Source organism: Capra hircus, chromosome 5 (genome assembly GCF_001704415.2).
Source record: "Capra hircus breed San Clemente chromosome 5, ASM170441v1, whole genome shotgun sequence".
Taxonomy (NCBI): domain Eukaryota; kingdom Metazoa; phylum Chordata; class Mammalia; order Artiodactyla; family Bovidae; genus Capra; species Capra hircus.
This window is the reverse complement of record NC_030812.1, coordinates 110567711-110591758: the sequence shown is the minus strand read 5'-3', so window position 1 is coordinate 110591758 and position 24048 is coordinate 110567711. Positions and strand designations below refer to the sequence as shown.

The following is a 24048-nucleotide window of genomic DNA, read 5'->3' as shown; positions in this document are numbered from 1 at the left end:
CTGTTATGTGTAGAATGGATTGGGGGCAGGGACCTGGAGTGAATGCCATGTGAGAAACAGGCTAATGCAGTGGACTAGGTGAGACCTACATGTAGGTGATCTAGCTTGGGCACAGGAAGTAATCAGCAGAGGAAATGAAGGAAAGGAAGAGATGGGTTAGTTATGGAGAGTGATGAAGGGAGTGGACTCAGTGATGCTCCTAGGTTTCTAGGTTTTGTTGCTGAAAGGGTAGCAATGCCATTCATCCTGGGGTGGGAGAAGGGCCAAGCAGGCAGGACTTTTCTTTTGGGTTTACCAAGTTTGCAAAGCCATTAATATACCCAGGTGTCTCAAAATGATGAGTAGACAATTATATATACACAAGTCTGGACCCCAACAGTAAGGGTTGGAAATATAAATTTAGAAGTCTTTAGCACACAGATGGTAACTAAAGCCATCGGGGTTTTAGATGCTCAAGCTGGAGAACACCACAGCAAAGAACTCTGCCCTTTTTTTTTTGGTGCTTACATTCCAGTGAAGGAGATGTGTAATGAAGTCTAAACAAGAACATTTAGAAAGTGCTTAAATTTTGTGAAGAAAACAGCATCGAGTAGCTTAGGGTAGGGATGGGGGTGACAGCTGATTATGTGAATACAGAATGGAGAATACAGAGTTAAAAGTAGCTGAGGAGGCAGCCTGGATGGCAAGGGGAGAATGGGCACATGTGTATGTATGGCAAAGTCCCTTTGCTGTTCACCTGGAACTGTCACAACATTGTTGATCAGCTACACTTCAATATAAAACAAAAAGTTTTTTTTTTTTAATGGTTAAAAAAAAAGAAAAAGCCAAGGTAGGGGTGAGGAAAGGATCTCAAGCACTGGTGAAACAAACACTTGACGGGAGCACCTCTCTGATTAGAGTTTGGAAGCAGGAATTTGTGAGAAATTCTTCCGATACCTCTGATCTTCTCCACACATCAAGTGGACACAGGTCAGGGTCTCATTGCTGGTTGGCTACGGTAGGTTGACAGGAGTCCTTGTTTGCTCTGCAGTGATTTTTTTTTTCCCCTCAAGAGATGCTGCTTTTGGTTGCTGGTAGAAAACAGAAAATAGGGTTTTTCCAAAGTAGGAATTTTAGCACCCTTATTAGTAAAAATATAGGCTATTATATTTAAACTGGTTTAAGAAGGATGTGGGAAAAGGGCTGATGGACTTGAAGGAAGTAAATAGGCCAGCATCCTGGAATGGCTGATGAGGCCAAACAAAGCCAAAGAGCAGCCCGGACCAGTTGGGGAGACAGGTCAAGATGCTGAAATCAGTGACTCAGGAGGGGAGCAATTTGGGGGTGAGCAGGGGGCTTCCCAGGTGGCTCAGTGGTAAAGAACCCACATGCCAATGCAGGAGACCTGGGTTCGGTCCGAGTCAGGAAGACCCCTTGAAAGGAATGGCAACCCACTGCAGTGTTCTTGCGGGAAATGCCATGGACAGAGAAGCCTGGGGGGCTGCAGTCCATGGGTTCATCAAGAGTTGGACACAACTCACGGAGTAAACAACAAGGGGAGCGTGTGGCCAGAGTGACTGGGAGAGTGCAGAAACCTGGCCATTAGGATGGATTTCCCAAGAGGATGCTAAAGTCACCTAAGGTGACAGCAGAGCTCAGAGCAGTGAGGAGGGCCAAGTCAGAGGCCAAAGTCTTGACAGCCATCTTCAATTCTACAACCCGCCCCCACACTTAGCAATTTATGCATTTTAAAAATAACCAAAATTTAAAATAAATTCGTTAGTGATAAAGCTCTTCATAGGTTTTGCAATGACCACCTCAGTTCCACAAAAACAATACTTTCTTGGCACAAGCAGGCCCGCAAGGTGTTTCTGACATCTAGTTCACCTCTCCTCCCCTCACATTTCCAGGTGTTTACATATTTTACGGTAAGAATTGAGTGCTATATGACCTACCCCTTTGTACAGCAGACTCGCTTAAGACCAACCACCTTTTCAGAATTCCAGGTGTCTGGAAGCCGAGGCATTTTGGCGTGGTAATTTTGGAATCCAGCCTTGGTTCCCTAGTATGGTGACTGAGACAGGTTTCGATTAAATGGTGAAGTCACATGGTGTCCTCAGGGCAGTGCCCAGCTAATAGGAAGCAATCAGTCAGTGCTACCTAGTTCGAGCTGATTGAATTCTGCTGAGTTGCCGTTTCCTCATGAAACAGGCTTTGCTATAGTACTATCTGTTTCACTCAGCATTCTGAGAAGTCAATCAGACACACCACCACCTGGGAATGAGACAGTGTATTTATTTCCTTCCATTCTTCCCCTTTGCTGTTCTAGCGGTATTGCACGATCACAGGTCTAACAAGTCTCCAGCAGCGAACAATAAATGAGACTGTTCAGATGGGAACAAGCTGGCCTTTAGCGTAAGGCTCTCCCATCCCTCAGTGGTGAGCGCGGCAAGCAGGGCAAAGGTGCAGGCAAGGTGGCTTCCTGTTCAGAGGTGGCACACGGGTACTTTCCCAGGCTGCGGCAGAGCCCCAAGCACGCCTTGTCCTTCCTTCAGCTCCCCTCAAGTGTCCTCCCTCCCAAAGGCACATGGGGCGAAAACGAGGCGACAAAAAGGCAGCAGAACCGAATTTCTCTCAGACTGTCTAAACCCAGCAGCGCAGCAGGTGGCAAGGAGCCTGAGCCCACCACCGACTGGTCAACCCGAGAACCCTGGCAACACAAACCACAACAAGGCGAGACAGACCAAGTGGAGGTCCTGTTCAGCTGCTGAATGTCAGTCAGCTTTTATGTGTGGACTAGGGTGATGGAGAAGAGTGGAAAAAAATATAAATATTCAACACATGAGCAAATTAAATGGGCAGAAGAAAACAGGAAACCACAATAAATGCTTAGCAGCCAAACACATTTATTAGTCTTTTTTCTTTTTTTTTTTTCCAGGAACCCAAAAATATTTTGTAGTTATAATGTAAGCAACTGAGTTGCACATAATACAATCATATCTTTCCAAAATAAAATAAAATAAAAAACTAAACAAAAACAAAAATAAGCTGTTTAAAAGCCCAAAAAAAAAAACCCTTCAGAAAACTCTTATATATGCATTACATCATCTCTCAGTTTTAATGAAATGACGACGACTTAATTCCTTATTACTCAACCTGTCACAATCCAATAAAAGACCACCCTTTAGTTTTTTTTGTTTTTGACTTTTTTTTTTGAAATCCAGCATGAGAAATACAGTACCTGCTATGGCAAAAAATACACATAAAATGCAACTTTTCAGCTTATTTGTACATTAGTAGAGTTTAACATTTTATTGTTTGTTTTTTAAGTGAACCAGTGATTTTAAGTACCACTATACTAAAAAAGTAAAATAAAATATAGAAAAGGGGGGCCCAGCCTGCCATGCAAGTGCACCTCTAAAGTGCCTAGTTTCTGTGTCCATGTAAAACCAGTCATATGAGGAGCAATTTCAACATATGGGAGTCTGATTAAACCTCTGTATTTAAGGAAAAAAAAAAAAAAGACAATGCCATATCCTCCCTTTTCTCCCCTCAAACTTCCTTAAATCCCAACATCCACTTTCTCTATCGCCCACTAGAAGAGAGAAAAGAAAGTCATCAAAACAATATTGTAAAAGCTATTTCAAGTATAAGAAAAAAACAAAACACTTCTAGGTAACTTGCAGAGAGCATCAAAATTGTGCAGCCATTTAGTCACGTTTACAGCTTTTGTTTCTGTGGACAGTGTTTCAGATGAGAGGGTTTTTGCTGTACCTTCCTGTTACCTGTTTGTGTGCAAAGTTGGAAAGCTGCCTTTTAAAGATCCAGCCTTTTTCTGATGCCCTCCTCTGCACTGTCTGTGAGAGGGGGCAAGGGGAGACACGTGGGAGGAGGGGGCACTGAGGGGCAGCGCCGCCCGCGCCACCAGGTGGTGCTTCCCCACCTCTCCTCTGCCCCCACCCCAGGCCTTCACTTCTCTCGTTCACCATCAGTGACCTAATTCTCACTGCAGAGATTCCCATTCTTCAGTTTCCTGATTTGGTAGGATGTATTTTACTATGTAAACATAGCCCCCTAGGATTATGGAACCCAAAAGCAGCATATATCTCTCCATCCACATGGAGAAAGATAAAATAGTCCAGAAACCTCTCCTCAGGTTGCTTCTCTGTCTGATTTTAGTTACTCGAAACAGGGAGGGCGTGGGGTGGGCACAGAGTAAGTCGTAAGCAAATAATGGGAGACTTAGGAGTGGGCACAGTTGAGCTGTTGCTTTTTTCCCTCCCAGAATTTTTTTTTTTTTAAAACCTGTTAAAAATGTTTCTGCACCTAAAGTCATACTGAGGTTAAGGCCAAGGGTGCAGAATCTTGTGCACGTGTCTCTGTGAGCACATTCACGGTGCATGCACCATTTTTGATATCTTCTGTGAGATCACTGGACACACTTTGGTCACTGGTGTGTGTGCAAAGGGTGGTGGGGGATGTGTCCCAGGATAGAAGTGCAGAGATCAGCAGAGCCCTTCGGGAGCGCCCCCTTGGGACATAAGGGCAGGAAAACCTCAGGAGGGACCAGAGGAAGAAATGGATAGAAAAAGGGCCATCACAGAGAAATAAAATCTGCAAGTTGACAGCGCCCAAATCAGAAGGTGGGTGGTGAATATGTGTGCATTTATTATCAAGTTTCTTCCCCTCAAAGGAAGTCGTCACTAGACAAAGATCAGGGAGCCCAACCTATAACAGGCTTCTTGACAGATACAGGGTTTATGTTTAGATGGGGGGAGCTAGGGAGGCTGTGAAGAAGCTATCTCTAATGATCTATTCTGATCCTGCCTCGTGAGTGGCCAAATCTAGGAACGCAGTAGCGGACAGATCCTTAAAAGCAGCACTTGTTTAAACTTGTTTCCCTCCACCTAATGTCAGCTTCAAGCCTCGTGGAGAGAGAACAATATGAGGGTGCGAGTGCCTTTCAGGAAGGCTGTCCGCACGTCTCGGAGGAGTTTCCTTCCAAATAAGAAATCAACTCATTTCCAGAGCATCAGTGACAAGGCTATGAATTCTACAGCACAGAACTGAAATGCCAGGGACTGACTCTCTTTATGATCTACAGTTACTCAAAGTGTGTGTGTGTGAACCAAGGAAGGTTGAGAGCTCAAGGTCTCAGGGAGAAAACGTTCTGGAGTCCCTGGAGGTGACAGATTCCAGAAGAGAGCAATCCAGACACTCCCCACCCTGGACCTAGAGCTGAAATGGATGGCCTCTATTTCAAACAGGGTTTAAACACTGGTCTGCTATCACTGTGTGTGGAAGGTGATAGAGAGAATGCCATCCCACAAACTCAAGTCCACTCCCCTGACCTGTTCTGCTCTTCTTAAATGTGAAAGAAAAAGAGCTGAAACTTCCTATGGCTTTAAAAAAAATGTGGAAAATATCATATTTTGGGGTTATTTTCACAGCAAAGAAAACATTGTAAAAGTTATCCTGCTATTTACACGTTCGTATTTTTCCAAGGATAACTCACTGATGGCCAGAAAAGAAGGGGAGTTAAAAGGTCTACACTGCAGGGGAAGTGGACCTGGAGGTATTGTTTTGTTAGCTGAAACTCAGAATTCTGTTTTTTTGTGTTTTGTTTTTTTTTTTTGTCTAAAGGCAATCTAATAGATTGGAACCCTGATAAGACCGTGCCCGTGCAGGCTCGCAGGGGCACGAGGAGACTGGTCAAGTCTGTTACTTGTTACAGTACTGTGAATGTCAACAGCAAAAGCTGCATGGAAACACTGTTTCTTGCTTTATTAGGACACTGTGTGTTGCCAAAAATGCCTAGACCAGAGCAATGCAGAGGCCACGACTCACTGCAGGCAAGATCAACGGAGGAATGCTGTCAGGACAAATAGGAGGCTGCAGGCTTTCAAACACCTCCCTGCTCACCAGCTACACACAGCATAGTAACTGCAGGGCGGCAGAGATGTCAGTATGGCGGAGTGGGAGGGGTTGGGAAAGAGAAGCCCCATTGGCCTGTCACGCAACCGTCCTCTTCTCCAGAGAGTTTCCTTACAATTAAATTCACTTAAAAACATCAAAGAAGAAAAATTAAAACAGAGCGAGGAGGTGGTTTCTGAAATTGACATAAAGATTAAGGTCAGCATGAGTGAGGCATGGTTTCCTGAGCTTGCAAGGGTTCTGAATTCAGCAAAGGGTGAGAACTTTTTCTCCAGAGAAAAGAGCAGTGGGGCAGGGTGGAGGGGCCTTCGGGGGCCTCATGCTGCACCAGGCTAACTAGCACTGCACAGCTAGGATGGAGATCCTGGGCCATGCTGGTTGGTAGGAGTGGCGCCCCCCAACCCCCAACCCCAGGAAGTGCTGGGCCGAGGCTCACAGGGCCCTGTATACCTCACTTTGCGGACCTTACGGCTTGGCTTCTCGCTCTCACTCCCCTTCCCTGCCAGCAGAGGGGTCACACCATGGACACAGAAACCGTAGAACAAGGATGCAAAGCTACGTCCGTCCCCTTTCTGCCCTCTCCCCCACCCCACGCCCCCCTTTGCAGAATGCATAGTTACAATTCACGTTACAAAATAAAGAAGCAATGATGACCACATATGGGACCCCTTTCTTTTTTTTGAAAAGAAAAAAAAAAATCCAACAACCTCTTCTTAAATTCAGTATCAAAATTCACATTTGCATAATAATACATTTCAAGGCCATGAGAGAGGACGGAGCTAGTGCAGAAGCATCGCCCCGGGTCTTCCTGAATGAAGCTGGAGGAATCTTGCGAGGGATTGCTTTCCCCTTTGGGGAGTTCTGAGGAATTATGGAAATGGCCCTTAGCATTCACTTGATATCTCTTTAGGAGGGAGTGGGGAGAAGAGGCGGAATTGTTTAAAACAAACGTGAAACAAAGGAGACGCTGTGGATTTCTAATGTTGAACTACAATGGTTCTGAAGAAATAAAACATGGTTTCTGATTTTTCACTTTTCTTTCTCAAACATGTCCAACTCATCCTTTCAAAAGCCTTTCCCTTGTGTGTAATATACCCTGTTCGCACAAACAGCAACATTATGTGATTTCCATTTGGGAAAAGAATTGCCTTCTCAGGACACAGACTCAAAGGGTGGCCACGCGCTGCCTGCACTGTGCGTGGCAGGAGCGAGAACATGCCTGCTCGACGTGCACAGATGTGCCACGAATCCGTGTCACCAGACTGCAATTCTCCAGTGCTTACAGGAAAACGAAAACTAAGACAGCCACAGCCACGCACGCACATATACACGGAGACTAGGCCATGCTGAGAGACACGTTCAACTGGCACTCCTGGACCAACCCGGTGTCCGTCATCTGTGCACCATCACCTCCTCGTTCCCTGTCCCAAGTCCCCGAACTCCTTCCCCATGACTCTGCAGTGTGCAACACTGATGCTACTGAAGACCCTCGGCCGCCACGGCGGTGGCCCAGAGAAATGCTGACTTTCCTACAGACTAAGGGGACCGTCTGTTTTATCCCAATGGGTAGGTTCTTCCTAAAACAGACGGTCTCTGAACTCACAAAGGCACATTCAGAAATACTACACTTAGGAAATTAACTCCTTGGACAAAATTTTAAAAGGAGGTGGTGTTTTAAACACATTATCTTTTAACTCAGCCCAAGATTTCTGGCGAGACGTGCCATGCTGAATGCATCACTTGGTGAAAACTACTACCTTTAAAAGGTATGTGATTTCTTTAAGGGTTCCAAAGGTTTTTTTTGCTGTTTTATATAAATACCCTATCCACCTTTTGCATTTTTGGTGGACACACCCAAGATACACTGTCTTCCTCTCCTTAAAGCTCAGCTGTCAGGCTGGTCCTGCAGCGAAGCGGCGGCTTGCCTCCCATCACCTCCCACGAGCCAGCTGCCGCTGCCCACCCAGGATTGTGCATGCCTTTCGGGAGCCCAAGGAGAAGGCCCTCCAGATGCAGTAAGAGGTCCAGGGAAGTGGGGGGCTGAAAGGGAAGGCAGGCACTCGGCTCCACAATCACACTAGAAGCCACTCCACAGTTACTCTTTAGCTGCTCACCAGCAGCAGTGAAGGAATTCCACTTTTTGAGGGGAAAAAAAAGACACAATCCCAGCTTGTTAATATTGGCTCAAAAGGGATCGATTCCAATTGGGAATTTACTTTCCAAGCAATGATTTATAGTTTGAAAATGAAATGGAGGCACAAAGTACTTTAGGGAAACACTATTTCTTTTCAATTTAAGACAGAACACTTGCCTCTTTTTGACCTTTCTCCTTCTGTGAACAAGTCAAGCATTTGTTACAAAGAAGAAACAACAGCTGAATTTTGCAGAGACTTTTTGCTCAGGGCAGTACCATTTTTCCTGGCATGCAGAGTTGTTAAAAACAAATTCAGATGCCCAGCTAGCTGAAGAGGAAACTATTTAAACTCTGTGAGGCAAACTGGCAATTTCTATCGCTTTTGCCATTTTGGTGGTGGCTGGAGGTTATTACAAGAGATTGCCAGTTTAAAAACCACTCAAATGATCAAATACTTGGGAATTACTCCAGATCTAGACCAAGTGACCATATATATGAGGATGGCATGGAGACCCAGTTGGTGGGGAGTAGAGCTGTTTCCCACCAGTGTTCCCTTTACCATCCTGTGGGTGTCCAAGGCCTCTTCCTCTGCTGGAGCGGGCAGGGTCATTGTTCAATTTTAATTATGTTATTACTGTGTTCAGAGATTCTTGAAGTTGATAATTATTCCAAATAAAGACTGTGTTGCCAGTACCTCCTTTGTCAAATTTCAGGTCAAGAAAACAATGCCATCATCAACAAATGGGGACCATCTCTGAAAATATACACACCTTTGGCACTGGCCATAAATCTACAGGCCTTATCACAGGGTGTGCACTAACTCTGGAAATAGAGGTAATATTCTATGTTCTGTAACAGACTGATGATGACCTTGATGACAGCTTATATACTTGCCTGTTTCTAGACTGTGTGGATACCCTGTACTTGTGGATAAGAAAGCAGAGAGTCTGTGGCACAGTCTGCAGCCCAGGGGGAGGGCAGCCCGTTTTCTAATTAACTGCTGAGGTCTAGAGATTGACAGTTCATTTATACACATGGGCGAGGCTATTTACATCTGCACTATCACACATAACCTTATTTGTACACTCGGGGGGGCGGAAACCAAGATTTCTCTTTGTAGTAACACTAACAAGTGTAGTTAATGCATATACATGAAGTATGGCAAAACACTGGAAGAAAGGTGATTTTTTTTTTTTTTTTTAAACCAGCTAAAAATGGATCTCTACTCCTAAGGATATAATAGAGAAGTAAAAGCAAAGAAAAAACCCAAACTCAGAACAATAACCTAGAGTGTTGCATGTTGCATTCGAACTCTGAGGATGGGGGCGAAGGGGACCTTTTCTGCATAAAGACTCAATTGTTCCCGAATCTGAGAGATGACTATTATAGCCAAATCTGCTGAAAACATCCTGTTTACATGGCAGAGAAAAGGCTAGGCCTAAACGTTCTGCTCAGCACACAGACATCTTCATTCTATTAAAGAGTCAAGATGGCAGTAGAGAGAAAAAAAATAGAATGATCACAGCATCAGAGGTCAATATGGAATCTGGCTGTTAACTTTACAAAAACTGCCCCCTCCCCCCACAAAAGTGGTGAAAGTGAATACTTGTAATTAGTTAATAGCCTGTGGAATTTTAGCTTCTGCTAGCTATATTAACAACAGCTCTCTCCCAAATTCTTAGAGATTTCTCTTTTTTTCTTTCTGCATATCCTTACACACCACATTCAACGCATAGGAACTTGGAAGAACCCATTGCTAATTTATGCTACATTCATGTCAGAAGAGGTGGGAAAGTTCTTAGAAAAGGAGTCATAGCAATCACAAATCAAGCTGCTAAAACAGACTGAATGGCAACTGAGGCGTAATGTTGACTGACTGGGGGACACTGATGAAAGACTGTGCTTTGGAACTTTAACCTGCAGAGCTAAGCTAACACCTGTGAATGCTGTAAATGAGGACGATCAAGGGCTGGGGACTGGGGAATCTGAGATGCCACATGGACCATCCATTTCGTCACAGTGACTCGGAGATCTGTACTTTTTCTTAAACACCTAAAATTAGGTCATGGCACTGGATCTCAATTGCCAGGGGAGGTCCCCAGTCTGATGGAAGACTTCCCTTCCCCTTCTAGTACTTCCTTCCTTTTGGCCACTCATGTGGTCAACAGAAACCAAGTTCATGATATTTGAGAGCTGGACACCCGGAACCTGGTAAAAACTGGAAAGCTCAAATGTACATGATCAAAATGTTCATAAAGTAAATCTGTGTAATGCGAGGTGACCAGCAAGCCCCTGAACCCATGCCAGAATGTGGTGGAAGAAAAGATGCTTCCATCGCATTTCTAAGTGTCCTGAAGCCATCTGACCTCCCAGCAGAGATGGCTCTTGCCAAGGAATACGGTGGAAAGAAAAGTTTTTCTCTTCCGTTGTATCCTCACAATGTATCCTGTTCTTAGGTCACTGCCAACCAGTAAAGCAAAGCTTCCAGCAATGCGATAAGGAAAGTGGGGCTTGGCGGGAAAGGGAAGAGACAAAGGACAAGAGCAGAAAAATAGGAACCCCTTCCTACTGGCTTGACACAAAGAGACGTTCCCAGTCACTGCAGCTGTCACTCAAGAAGCTGATGCACAGGGCCAGGAAGGCCCTTGGCATCCCACATAATCGAGATATAAAAGCGTACTCTTCATTTCCTTGATTTCTGTTGAATGAATTTGCATTTGGCCCACTGCCTCTGGGGCCCGTCCAGAACCACTCCGATCTCTGTAACGGGTGGGCATTTCACCGTCTGGAGGGACGAGACCACATGCACATACACACGCGCTCCCCCTGCTCAGGATGTCCGAGTGTGTGTACGAAGGCACTAAAGCGGTTTTAGAGAAATTGCAGGCAGCAACCCCACCCACTCCCTTTACCTGTCGAGCTGGAGTTTCTTTCCCCACCGGGAAGCTTAGATGTTTAAAAGCAGCTGTGGTCATGCTTGGGAATTCTAACCCCTGGCCCCAGGAGGGAATACAACAGGAGAATTCAACATCACCAAAAACTGACAGGAAATACTCCACATCTCTGGCTGAGGGATGGGGAAATTAAGCAGCAGATCTTCAAAACAGCAATTAAAATGAGCATAACAGTAGCTGGGAGCTAAAAAAAGTAAAATCACTTGTTCCTTATTAGATTCTTCTACTATTTTCTCCTCCCATAGCAAACGGAGGTAAGACACACATTCTTCATTAATAGAACAGTCCATAGATATTTTTCTTCTAGTAATGCCTACATTTAAAATTTGTTCCAAAAATTATTAACCTATATTTCCTAACTCTTTACATAGATTCTCAGCAATCCAACCGTAATATTTTACAGATTAGAGCTACTATTTTTTTTAAGCTGTTGTTTCTTTCTTCCTTTCTTTTGTTGCTGGAGTTGGGGGGACAGGGAGAAAGGTTCCTTTGAATAAAAATAAAAATTCCTCAGGGAGATTTTAGCTCAGTCTTAAATGGAAAGAAATAAAGTGATGGCAGTCCCATTTATATACACCAAACACTCTCCCATTAAATTATACATAATTTGAAATGAATCCATGATAGAGCTCTTATAAAGTTTAATCCTTCTCCCATATTTTTTAAGATAGTCAATTTACTTGTTGCTGCTAAATTGGTAATTTTTAAAAAATATTTCTTTCTATGTGTTTTAAAATGTGTGATCCCCAGTATGACAATAACTTTTGGAATCTTTACTTTTTACATTTTTTTAAGTAAAAATTGTTTAAACTTTCTGAAGTTTCAGGAACTTGTAAAAGTTTATTAACAGGAAAGAAACGGCCGTCTATCTAGGATAAGATACGGTTAAATAAACCATCTTCCAAAAACTGGCTTCCTACCCTAGAATTCCTGAGAATGCTTGCAAATTTTAAAGCAGGAAAATAAATGTTAAAAACAAAAACAAAAAACACTGTTAAATGCTCCCAGAGTTAGTCTTCATCTAAAATATATATTTATATGTATATATATACGCACTTTTTGGTCTTTTTTTAAGTTTTTAGTTTTTTTCCCTTTAAGCTTATGATGGAAGAACATTTTAGCTTCTCATGTTTATTTTTTTTTTTACATATTTCAAATCCCTCATTATGTCTTGTAAACAAGAGGGGCTCTAGCACCCGGCTTTCACCGTAGTATCGTAAGGAACTCAACTAACCCATAGTGCAGGTCAAGGAACCAACAGGCAGGAAGAGAGGAGGGTAGGGCAGGACACGGCAGGGGACCAAGAGCGGCAGTGGACAGTCACCACAGGCTCGTGTGAGCCTCCGGACACACACCCGGCCCAGGGACATTCAGAGTTAGCCTTCTGTGGGTATCTGAACACAGCTGCTCTTCAGCTGGAGGTCACCAGGCATGGCAGGGGTTTGCCCTCCCCCACGAAGAGAGCGGTCGGTGGGGGCTGGAAGGAGACGTTTTGTGCGTGGGCAGAAGTGGAAGGGGCGTGGTGGCGATGGAACCGGAGGGCACAGTTAGTTTTCTACAAGGCATCCAATGGGACCAAACCAACGCTGGGAACTCAAGTCTGACCACCTACCCACGAAGGGCTCAGAAAGACTTGAGTGAGCCAATGCTCACTTGAGTTAAGTGTGTCAATCTCTTTCAAGGCTAGGTTTATCAACAGAGTAAGCCGAGAGGACTACAGAATTCCCATTCTTTGTCTCACAAAACCGCTTAAATGCAAACAATTAGCTTTTGCCTTTTCCTATACACACCCACCCCCCACCCCCCACCCACAGACACAGCTATAAGTCAAACGCATTATTAGGCATTGTTGTATCCTTCACTAAAGATGCTGAAGAAAGAAAAACTCCCTTGTCCTCACTAGCAGCAAGTTACGGAGGACAGTAGAGGTCTGCTCCCACCAAGGGTTGGAATGGGCAGGTATTTGCTGGTACAGAATGTCGGCACTTTATGTTAAACAGTATAATGCAGACTGGGGTGTCCACACATGTGCTGGCACGTCACCGGCACACGACCCCCCCACCCCCCGCCAGCCATCTGCTTTGTACAAAGGGGTATCCACCCCTTCAGGTCTGCTCTAACTCTTCACAAAAAGCAGTTTGATACATTTTGATTCCAACATAAGTACATACACGTTGGTGATAACTGTGGATTAAAAGTTGCCCCCTATTCGGCCCAGAGTACTACTACATTGATGCTTAAAAAAAAAAAAAAAAAGTCTTTAAATACCGAAATAAAAAAAGCAACATTACAAGGAAAAAAAAAAAGAGGTCAAAACCAAAAAAAGGTGCAATACTTAAAAAGTCTTTGCTAAGTTATACCTGCCTAAGCAAAACCACATACACAGGAAATACACAACACAGAGAAACAAAAGGAAACGCTTGAAGTACACACTGGTTTAAGAACATTCGTTAAGTAAACGTTTCTGTCAGTGATGGCCCGGTGCTGTAACACGCCGCGGCCTGGCACAGGTAACGCTCAGCAAGAAGGGAGCAGAGAGGAGGAGCTGCAGATGCTTGCAGGAGGCTGCTCACAACCTTTTTTTTGTTTGTTTTCATAAAATAATAGAGAACCAAGAGAAATTTTAAATTCAGCATTACCTGACTTTCCGACCAATTTCTCATTCCTGATTACAAGAAAGGGGAAATAAGTTTTTTTTTTTTTGCATTTGAGACATCACAGCACTAAAAACTGTCTTATCATCTGTTCCCATTCAGACTAACAAAAAGGCCAGCATGAAATTGAATGGATATTCAGATGTGCCCAGTGGCCACTTACTTCCCAAAACAGAAATAAACACACAGTTGCTCCAAGAGGTACCTCCTGTTCTCCTGGCTTTGGGGACTTGGCAGTGCTCCACTCTACTGCTAGGTCAAAAGAAAAGCTATGGAAAACTCGCTCGGGCTACTTCGTAGATGTAAAGAACTCCCTGCTTTCGTCATTAAAAAAGCACTCTGTTCATCTCAATACAGCCCAACGGGGTGGCTTCAGCAGCAGCGGATCCCCGAGGTGCTCGTGCTCCTGTGTTCTCATAGTTAAAAAACAAAATAAAATAAAAATAAAAAGCAGATGGCCGGCCAGCCAGCCTGCGGACTGTCAGCAATGCAGCTTTCTGAGAACTCGGGGGTGGGGAGGAAGAGGAGGACACAGGCACACAACACACACACAGAGACCGAGAGAAGGATGCACGCGAATGCACATGAACACACGTGCACACACACACCAGAACGAGCATGCCTGGGCAGTTACATGTGCCAGAACACACTGGTATTTATCAACCAGCCAATCACAAAGTTTTTCCTTTTTTTTTTTTTTTAGGTTTTTTATGTTTTTGTTTTTAAAGTGAGGCTCCGTCAAGTCTTCCCTCCCCCACCCCAACAATGCTTTTGAATTCCCCTCCCTCCCAAACATGGTAGACCTAAGGACGGAAACACACCCAGTGCAAACAAAGTTAAAAAGCTATTTTTTTTTTCAGTATATATGTTTCTTAGCAACAACTTCCATATAACATGAAAAAAGTGAAAAACTAGAAACTAATTTTTTTAATTTTTTTGTGTGTTTAAATTTAAATGGTATGTGTACTTGCTTCACATTGTCTTTCTAGGTTGGCGTTCATGATTCAAGTATTTCAAGAGTGATATGTTCTCTTTTTGGATTCATATTCCAAACGAAAAAACTGAAGTTAGAAGGGAGGCAACTATGTGCTCAGACAGTCTGTCAATGACCCACCTTTTTTTTTTTCTCTCTCTCCGTTTTCTTTTTTCCTTTTAAAAATGTATTTATTGCAAGTTGAAAAAAAAAACGAAAAGGTCAAGTTAGTGCTGCTGCTGTTCCAAAAAAGGTCACGAGGTCAGAGTTGAAAGTTCTAAGTTCAGATTGAATCCGACCCTCCTCCCAGAAGGTCACCAGGTAGTAAAGGAGCAGGGCTGCCCATCCTATGAGGGTCTTCCACGGTCGGGACTCCCCACAAGCTAGAAGAGTAGTTGGGGGGGCCCCACAACGAAGCGCCGGCAAGATCGGCCCCGCTGCTGCCACCAGCACTGCTGCTCCACTGCCCGAGCCCTGTGGACCCACCGAAAAGATTCAGAGCAGGTCCGACGGGATCTGACTGCGTCTGGCCGGTCTCCAGGGACTGCCAGCCCGCGGCGGGCGCACTCGGGGTTGCTGCAGGTGTAGGGGGCTGAGCTTGTGCCAGAAAGCGGCTGACTTCGTCATCGGTGGCAAACTCAGCCAGGATGGTAGTGTTTCCCAACACACACCTGGAAAAAAAAGGGAGGGAGAAAGCTATGCATCTGAGGAAGGTCTTGAAGCAGGCATGGAGACGGAGTATCCTGAGTCCTCGCTACTCAAAGGAGCGCGTCTGTCACTGGCAGCTTCCACATCCCCAGGATTGGAGCATGTCTTTCAACCAGACCACCAGGTGACTGAGAAGTACTGATTTAGAGCAATCAAATATCACTCAATCTCAAGATACCCAAAGGCTACTGGACGACACGATGTAGCAACATCCCTTGGGATACAGAATCTGCTTGTCAAGTGAATACTGGGCCTCTTTTTTCCCTTGGAGGTAAAAGATCACAGCCCAAAGCACCAAGGTGACCCAGTTCCAGAAATCGGCAGCGCTGCTTCATCTCAGGGTGGGCTCACTGTCTAAGCCTCCCCATCACTTGCTTGTTCTCTGTGTACCTTTCTATCGTGGCACTTGCAGCCACGGGGAGTCAGCGCCTCCCTGTTCACCACCTTGATGGTGGCGGGAAGGAGGACGGTCAGAGTCTGATCCAGCCCCACCTACTGTAGGCAGAACTAAGACCATAATATTTCATCACCACCCACGAAGAGGCCAAAGCAAGCAGCGAGATTCTATTATGAAAAAGGACAGCACTTACAGTGTCTCATTTCTAAATAGTGGCTTTGTTTTATGGTATTAAAATGCACAAATCCGTTACTTTTGGAATTCTGATTCTCGGGTACACATATGACACCCGTGCTTACTTAGGCAGGTGAGATCAGCCACCTCAGTATGCAGGCAGCTGGTCATGTGACGCCGCCGCCTGTGTGCACGTCCTGTGCATCCCCGTTTCATCAAGCTCGTGCCTGGGTACTCACGTGAGCCTCCTCATGCGTGTCTGTCTCAGGGAAGGGAGGATGGGTACTCACATGTGCAGTGCAGTCTGGGCCTTGGCCGCCTCCTGTTTGGTGCTGTATCGGATCAGGGCAGTGCCCTGGGTTAGGTTCAGATGGAATGTCAGCAGTGGGCCATGCTGCATGCAGATGGTTCTCAAGGTTGACCCATCAATCTAAAGAGTAATGACAGTCATGAGATAAAAACTGGAGTGGCGTGGGAAAGGAAGTCAGGGGACCTTTCTTGTATTTGAGAGTGAGGAAGGGTTCCGGTTCGTAACTAACAGCCTCAGTCCTAAATCAGGTTTGGAGAGATGACGGAAGAACTGGAGATGGGAGTTGTACTGGACTCTCCTGAATATACTGCACTGAATACAGGGTCTTCAAAGCAAATCTCAAGACAGTCAAAGCACTGGGTTCAGATCTCCTGTGCCCATTTTGCAGATAAAGAAAATGATTGTATAAATACAGCTGAAAACAAAAAGCATACAATTCAACCTGTAGTCTATTTTCCTTAAGAGGTAAATGAGTGAACCTGTGTTGTTTGGTAGAGCCTTAAAACACAGAAATAAAATGGTTAACCAAATAAGAATTTAAGAAAACATGCAAGGTTCTGAGCAACATTATTAATGTAGTTTCTTCTTCCAATCTCACAAAAAGCTGAAGAGAAAGACACGAACAAGGAAGGCACTGCTAACCATCTGACAACAGAATGCTGATGGGTGCCCTCACTCAGACAACTCTGATGTCTTCCTCCTCCTACTCCGGCCATCCCAAGGACAGACTCCACTTCTGCCTACTTCTCTGTGCTCTCTGCTGCCCGCGGCCAAGATGACCGAAGGTTACAGGCACTCACCCTATCAGACTCTCAGCATGAGAATGTCCAGCGATTTGGGACAACTGCCCTTCCTCATCTATGACGTCAGAGAACAAAACTGTTGATTCACTCTGGTCGATGCATTTGTATTCAGATCTTCACTAGGTTTACTGGAGATGCTCAGTCCAACCTTTTGGTTCATTTTGGGGGAAGGGAAACAAATCACTACTCAAACAGCCGTAAAAAGTTGTGTTCCTGGCAGCAGTGGTGGAAGTACTCTGCGGTTTTACCATGGAAATCCTGTAGGATGAAAAACTGCCAGTCTCACCATAATTCTTAATAGAAAATGACTGAAGAAAAGCTCTCAGCATTTATAAATGACAACTGACTGTATCAGCATGTCAGTATGTGTCACAAGTGATTTCTCAAGATAGATGTCCTCTCAATAAGCTGTAGGTGATGACAATTTATCTTGGTCCCCAAAGATCTGACCCTGTAACTTTCTTTTAAGCTATGGTTGAGATTAATGTGTTATTAGATCTTTTGATTTTTAAAATGACTCAATGCTAATACAAACTCAGTCAAACCTTATATTCATTTATATACAAATATAAGTACCATTCCTCTTTTTAAATTTTATTTTTAAATTAAAAATTTAATTGTAATCAATTGGTCTAGTTGATTTACAGTATTATATTAGTTTTAAGTATGTAATAGTGATCCACAATTTATATAGATCACCCTTCACTTAAAAATATTGGCTATATTCCCTGTGTTGTACAATATATCCCTTCAGCTTATTTCTTTTATACATAGTAGTCTGTACTTTTACTATTTTTCATATAATAATACAGCCTCCTTTCAACACTGCCTCTCTCATCCTAACCATATTACACCCACCACACTGTGACGACTTAGAATAATGAGGCATATATAGTTCTGAGGATGGTTATATAAAATGTTCATACTTTAGTCAACTCTTAGCTAAATAAATAACCCAGGAACTTCAGCTGAGCTGATTAGATATGGAAATTAATCCAGACAGTTTCTCATGTTAACTGTATTTGGAAAACTGTCTATCTCAATGTGAATCTTAAAACACGAGCCCTCGACTTACCCCCACAAATAGGTTCACTGGGCAAATACAGAGGAGAATCTATATTTCCCCACAGAGGATCATAATGCATGTTAGCATATTAAAGGGTCTAAGAAGTCTTACAGTGAAGGTATCTGCTTCATTTTGTCTAATCAAGTATATATTTCAAACATATTAGACCAGAGACCTATTATCAGCCCATGGGAACAGTCTGGAAAATGCTGGCTTAGTAAGGTGTGAGTGAATCCATTTATGAATTAAATGTCAGACAATTCACTCAATGCATCAAGGGGAGGGAGGTCTAACTGACTTCTTTTTAACAAGGTGCTGTTAAAAGGTGGTGCTGGCAAGTCCAAATGAAGACCATGGACTCAGTTTCCAGGGGTTCATTTCACTGAGTACTCAACACCTGTTGCTACAAACGTGCCAGTCATCAGGCAACTCAAGTGAAAGGGAGGGTGATCTGGTGCAGATGAAGCCCCACCACTGTAACAACAACCCAGAGAGCACATCCTGGTGAGAGAGAATCAGTAATGCCATCGACACAGACGAGGACAGTGGATGGAAAAGCAAGAGCACACGTGTGACATTTCAGTCACGAAATCCACACTCCTACACAGAGCTTTATGGTGAGTCGTGTATGAATGAAGCACAGAGATGGTTGACAGGGAGCCTGAAGTCCTGTTGAATGAGCAATACAAAAACAGGTAACTTTTTTGCTTGGTTCCAGATTCTGACAGGCAGATCCACAAAGCAAGTTATCTCTGCTGAACAGAATTCATCAGATAATACCACCCTACACTCACTATTTATAAACTACCTGTGTTAACATCACCATGGAGGCAGGCATGAAGCTGAGCGGCCAACACCGTTTCCTCCCCGCCCCGGCTCAGAAGTGGGCTTTGGGCATTGGTTGGGGAGACTCACCAGGAAGTAAATGAACTCTCCCATCTGCTAAACCCCCACATCTCTGAGTGTCTCTCTCTTAATACAATCAAGTCCCAGCCAGAAAATCCCAAGAAAGCATGATTACCTGTGGAGTGAGATTGTGAAGAACCAGCCAGTAACTAGGACGAACTGAACCACCATCACTCCAGGTAGAGGCTGGAAGCAACCAGAAAGAAGGATCAGGAAGAACGAACAAAAAAATTAAGACGGCCACACGTGAGAAACATTTTCATAGAGCCTACAGACGTTTCTTCCCTCCTTTTACAAATCATCTTGTAGAACTTCCCTGGCAGTTCAGTGGTTTAAGAGTCCACCCTGCCATGCAGAGTTTGATCCCTGATGCTGGGAGGGATTGGGGACAGGAGGAGAAGCGGACGACAGAGGATGAGATGGGTGAATGGCATCATTGACTCGATGGACGTGAGTCTGAATGAACTCCGGGACTTGGTGATGGACAGGGAGGCCTGGTGTGCTGCGATTCATGGGGTCGCAAAGAGTCAGACATGACTGAGTGACTGAACTGAACTGAACTGATGGGAACTAAGATACCACATGCCCTGGGGCAACTACGCCCTTGTGCTACAACTAGAAAAAGCCCGCATGTGCAACTACGGAGCCCATACACCACAAGGAAAGATCCCGAATGACGCAACTAAGACCTGATGCAGCCAAATAAGTAAATATATTAAGAAAAAAAAAAAAATCTCCTTTCTGCTTCACTCTGACCTTCTTTATCCTGTCACTCAACAGTCAGTTCTCTTCTCCTAGACTGTGATCCTACACACTCTTATGCCTTATTTGCAAGACAACATTTTGCTCCCAAGGTTCTCATCTTTACTCCATCAAGACCTTGGGAGTTCTCGGGTCCCTGTGCCTTTATAGGCTGACTTCAGTTTTCCACTCAAGAGGTACTTTTTCCTCTACCGAACAACCATGATTTCCTCTCCTGTGAAGACGTCATGTCTTCAACTGTGTGTGAGCATGAGTCCCTTGTGCTGGAACAATGATGCTCCCTCGGGCAGCTCCTCACCGGAGGCGAGCCGTGAGTCCTGTGTCCCCCACCCCCTGACTGAGCGGGGTGCTGTGCTGCTCCAGGGAGATGATGGTTTGGGGTTGGTCAGACCGGGAGGCGGGCGGGGCAGCGGTGTAGTGTTCCTTGAGGAAATATGGTTTTTCCACATCTTGTTGGAGAGATGAGTGGGGTTGTGTCCTATGGGATCTGGGGACCATGTTGATTTGTAATCAGGAAACTTTGCTGTAAGAAGAGAACAGGAAGGAGGAAATGAGGTTAGATACATCAGTTTTGCCAACAAACACGTGTATATTTTACATATACACACAGATAAATACAGTTTTACAGTCTAAATAAGTAGATGTTTGAAGAGTAACAAAATAACATTGTTCTCTGAGCTTATCTAACATAAATTCTCAGTGACTATTACTCTGAATTGACATACGAACACATGAGCTAGAGTTAACTCTCAGACACTCAGTCTTGTCCAACTCTTTGCGACCCCATGGACTGCCAGGCTCCTCTGTCCATGGGATTTTCCTGGCAAACGTACTGGAATGGGTTGCCATTTCCTCCTCCGGGGGGGATCTTCCCGATCCAGGGACTGAACCTGGGTCTTCTGCATTGCAGGTGGACTCCTTACTGTCTGAGCTACCAGGGAAGCCCAAAGAGTTAATAAGATGACTAACTGCTGCTGCTAAGTCGCTTCAGTCGTGTCCGACTCTGTTCGACCCCACAGATGGCAGCCCACCAGGCTCCCCCGTCCCTGGGATTCTCCAGGCAAGAACACTGGAGTGGGTTGCCCCTTTCCTTCTCCAGTGCATGGAAGTGAACAGTGAAAGGGAAGTCGCTCAGTTGTGTGCAACTCTTCGTGACCCCATGGACTGCAGCCCACCAGGCTCCTCCGCTCATGGGATTCTCCAGGCAAGAACACTGGAGTGGGTTGCCATTGCCTTCTCTGAACTAACTCTCTACTGCTTCTTAACTAAATACAATCTGAAAAGGAAGATAAATTCAAGGAAATCACCCTTAAAGCCATTAGTCTTACAGATATCAAAGAATGTGAACCGGGGCAGAACTAAAGTATTTATCCTATAAATACTTATTGATTGAATGGAAACTATACTAAAAATTATACTTTTCTTGATCCAGAAGAGTAGATAGCAACATTCAAATGGATTTTAAAATTACAATCAACAAATATTCACTAAGCGCTTACTTCACTTTAAGACCCTGAATCAGTGCTATGGGTAATATAAACAGTTATTCTCAAGAACTTCAAGCTCAGATGGGAAGATGGAACAGATGAACACAGAGTTGTAACCCCAGGGAACATCATATTTGCTCAATACGTGGAGGAGAAAGACAATGCTGGGCTGTCAGCAAAGACAGTGCCAAGAAAAGTCTTGAAAGATTGACACAAATGGATGGGCTCAGCAAAACAGGAAAATACAAACCAAGGTTCAACTTAAACTCGCTCTGGACCGAATACATTTCCCTGCAATTGTGGCCAAACAATTCCTGGGGCAGAGAAGTACAGGAGGCCATATAGGACAACAGGGGCTGACCCAAGTTTTAGATACTATCAGTCTTGCAGCAGATTTAGTAAGTAGTGTTCAAATGAGGGTCAGAACCTGGGTGACAGCACAAAGAATGGAAGAGAAGAAATGGACGTGAGAGAGAAGAAAGCACTTGGGAGGCATTATCAGTGCCTGAATCCCGCGAGTGGGGGAGATGGGAAAGAGTAAGGAAGAGGCTAAAGGGAAGAGATGCTGCGACTAAGTGATGTACAACAGCACCTCTAGGCAATGAGAGGTTAGTTACGAAAGAAAGACAATTTGGGGGTGGGGAGGAGGTGTATGTTCAGTCTTAAACAAGTCCAGGTGATACCTGGGGTCACCTCTCAGGTGATCATCTGCTTGTAAAAAAGGGGCGTGGGCAGTTACAGGAATAACAGAGGTGAAAACGAAGTTTTACATGTAAAGGGAGAAGTCCTAGGTCTTCAGCCCTACACTGCTACCTCTTAAAAATTGGACACAGGGGGCTTCCCTGGCAGTCCAGTGGTTAAGACACTGAGCTTTCGCCACAGGGAGCGTGGGTTAAATCCCTAGCCAGGGAACTAAGATCCCACAAGCCACACGGTGCAGTCAAAAAGAAAAATGCAAAAACAAAACTATGAACTCTGGGTGAATGAAGTGCCACCGTAGGTTCATCAACTGTGACAAATGTACTGCTCTGGGCAAAGTCCTATGAAAGAATGATGCAGGGTGGGGTGCAGAAACATGGAACGTGGAGCTAGCTCCTTCACACACTCACTCAGACCTGCAACAGACTCTCTCAGCTCTCTGAGTCTCGGTTTCTTCATCTACAAAGTGGGATAACAGCAAGAACTTCCCCACAGATTTTGGTGAAGGTAAGGTAAGAATTTATGCTGAAGGCTTAGCATGCTGCATGGTCTGCAGGAGCATTCAATAAATGAAGTTACTGTACTGTCAGCACGACGCAGAAGTGGAAACGAAAAGAAGGCAATCTGTAAGGTCATTAACCTGCAGTGTCTTGGTAGCTAAGAATTTGTTTTACTTGCGTTTACTTGGACAAAGAGCAGAAGCCTTAATGACTTTAATGGCTTAAGGTCCAACTTTTGCAAGACCAACGTGCCAATTACTAATGACTGGTTTACCAATCTGTAAGGCGTTGTGCTAAGTAAGTGACTTCAAAGGCTTTTTTATATCCATTAAGTTTTCCATTCCCAACTATCTTCAAAAACAAAACAGAACACACACACACAAGGAACTCAGCAAATGTTGGAGAATTAACCAAGGTCCTCTTTTTTTCCCCCTTGGCCATGTGCCCTTAGCCTTTGTCTGTAAGTGGAAGAATTTTTAGAGAAAAGCAAGCTCTAATTGGCTGCCTTAGAAATAACAAGCTGAACTTAACTGGTTCTTCTCATGGCCCCTGATTTTCTTGGCAGACCGGTTAAAAGAAAAGCACTTGTGTCATCAGGATATAACCTCTGTCCTCACAACACCCACAGCTCCTTGCAATGTCACCATCTGCCTTGGTCCTAAATGGTATTTGTCTCATCCTGCCTCTGTGAGCCTGCAAGTTCCCCAGGGATGCGGCCTATATGAGAGATGTCTCTCCATCCACGCTGACCTGTGTTGTTCAGCCACTATAATTTATTCCTTAAGAAATAAACACCAATTTCCTTTGTACAATGCAACCTGATAGGAAAGTGCTAGCCAGAGGGGAAGAAATGAGTCACACGCCTACCTGAAGTGCTATGAACGTTGGTAAAGGAGTTGTCAGAGGCACTGTAGGGCCAGGCACCAGGTGAAGGCAGCGAGGTGTTGAGGGAAGAATTAGACCCTTTAGATGACAAAGAACGAGATGAAAAAACTGCAGATAAATATCAGTGGAACTAGTCAAATCTTGAAGTATTTTATTTGACCTTCGATAAAAGGAAGGATAATCTAAAAAATAAACGTGAAAAACAAAGCTACCTAGTCCTGCATTTCCTGGTGTAATTACTAGACACCAGAGAATGCAAATGAAGCCAGAGACTGCCAAACAGGAAAATACTGGGTGCTGGATAAACATGAGGGGTTTTACTTATTTACCTGTGGTGTTATCCCGCAGAAGTTGGTGGTCAGTATCTACAATGGGAGATGTGGCTGTACCCCCCAGCACACTTCCTGGAGTGACATACGGGTCAGATTCAGGGTCAATGTTTTGGATACCTTTCCATGGCACTCCTGGTTGGAATTCTGAAACAAGGAGAACAAATATTAGATTGAGGTAAGAAGTTGTTCAAAATATGGTCAAGTAATTTTTTGATACAACAAATCGGTCTAAGAAAAGTCTAAATTCTGAAGCTATTTTAGCTCAGATTTTCATCATTAAAAAAAAAAAAGTCAGCCTGAACACATGCTTTGCCAGCAGCTCTCCTGTGCTGCCACCACACGCTCACCTACTTCCTCTCTGTGCCTGTGAACTTGATGCCAGAGAGAGTGA

At 44.3% G+C, this 24048-nt stretch overlaps 1 protein-coding gene across 5 annotated transcripts in view; it reads right to left on the bottom strand.

Moving 5' to 3' along the window:
- Positions 2866 to 24048, bottom strand: part of TNRC6B (trinucleotide repeat containing 6B) — a 261231-nt gene continuing 240048 nt past the window's right edge. For 4 of the 5 annotated variants that reach the window (XM_018048802.1, XM_018048801.1, XM_018048799.1 and 1 more), the window contains 6 exons: positions 23655 to 23801; positions 23308 to 23403; positions 20053 to 20277; positions 19108 to 19178; positions 16198 to 16337; positions 14912 to 15299 (listed from right to left, as the gene is read on the bottom strand). In XM_018048802.1, coding sequence (XP_017904291.1) covers positions 14912 to 15299; positions 16198 to 16337; positions 19108 to 19178; positions 20053 to 20277; positions 23308 to 23403; positions 23655 to 23801 — 1067 coding nt within the window. Of the gene's footprint in view, positions 15300 to 16197; positions 16338 to 19107; positions 19179 to 20052; positions 20278 to 23307; positions 23404 to 23654; positions 23802 to 24048 lie in introns of all 5 variants that reach the window. The other variant, XM_018048800.1, reaches the window with a different exon arrangement.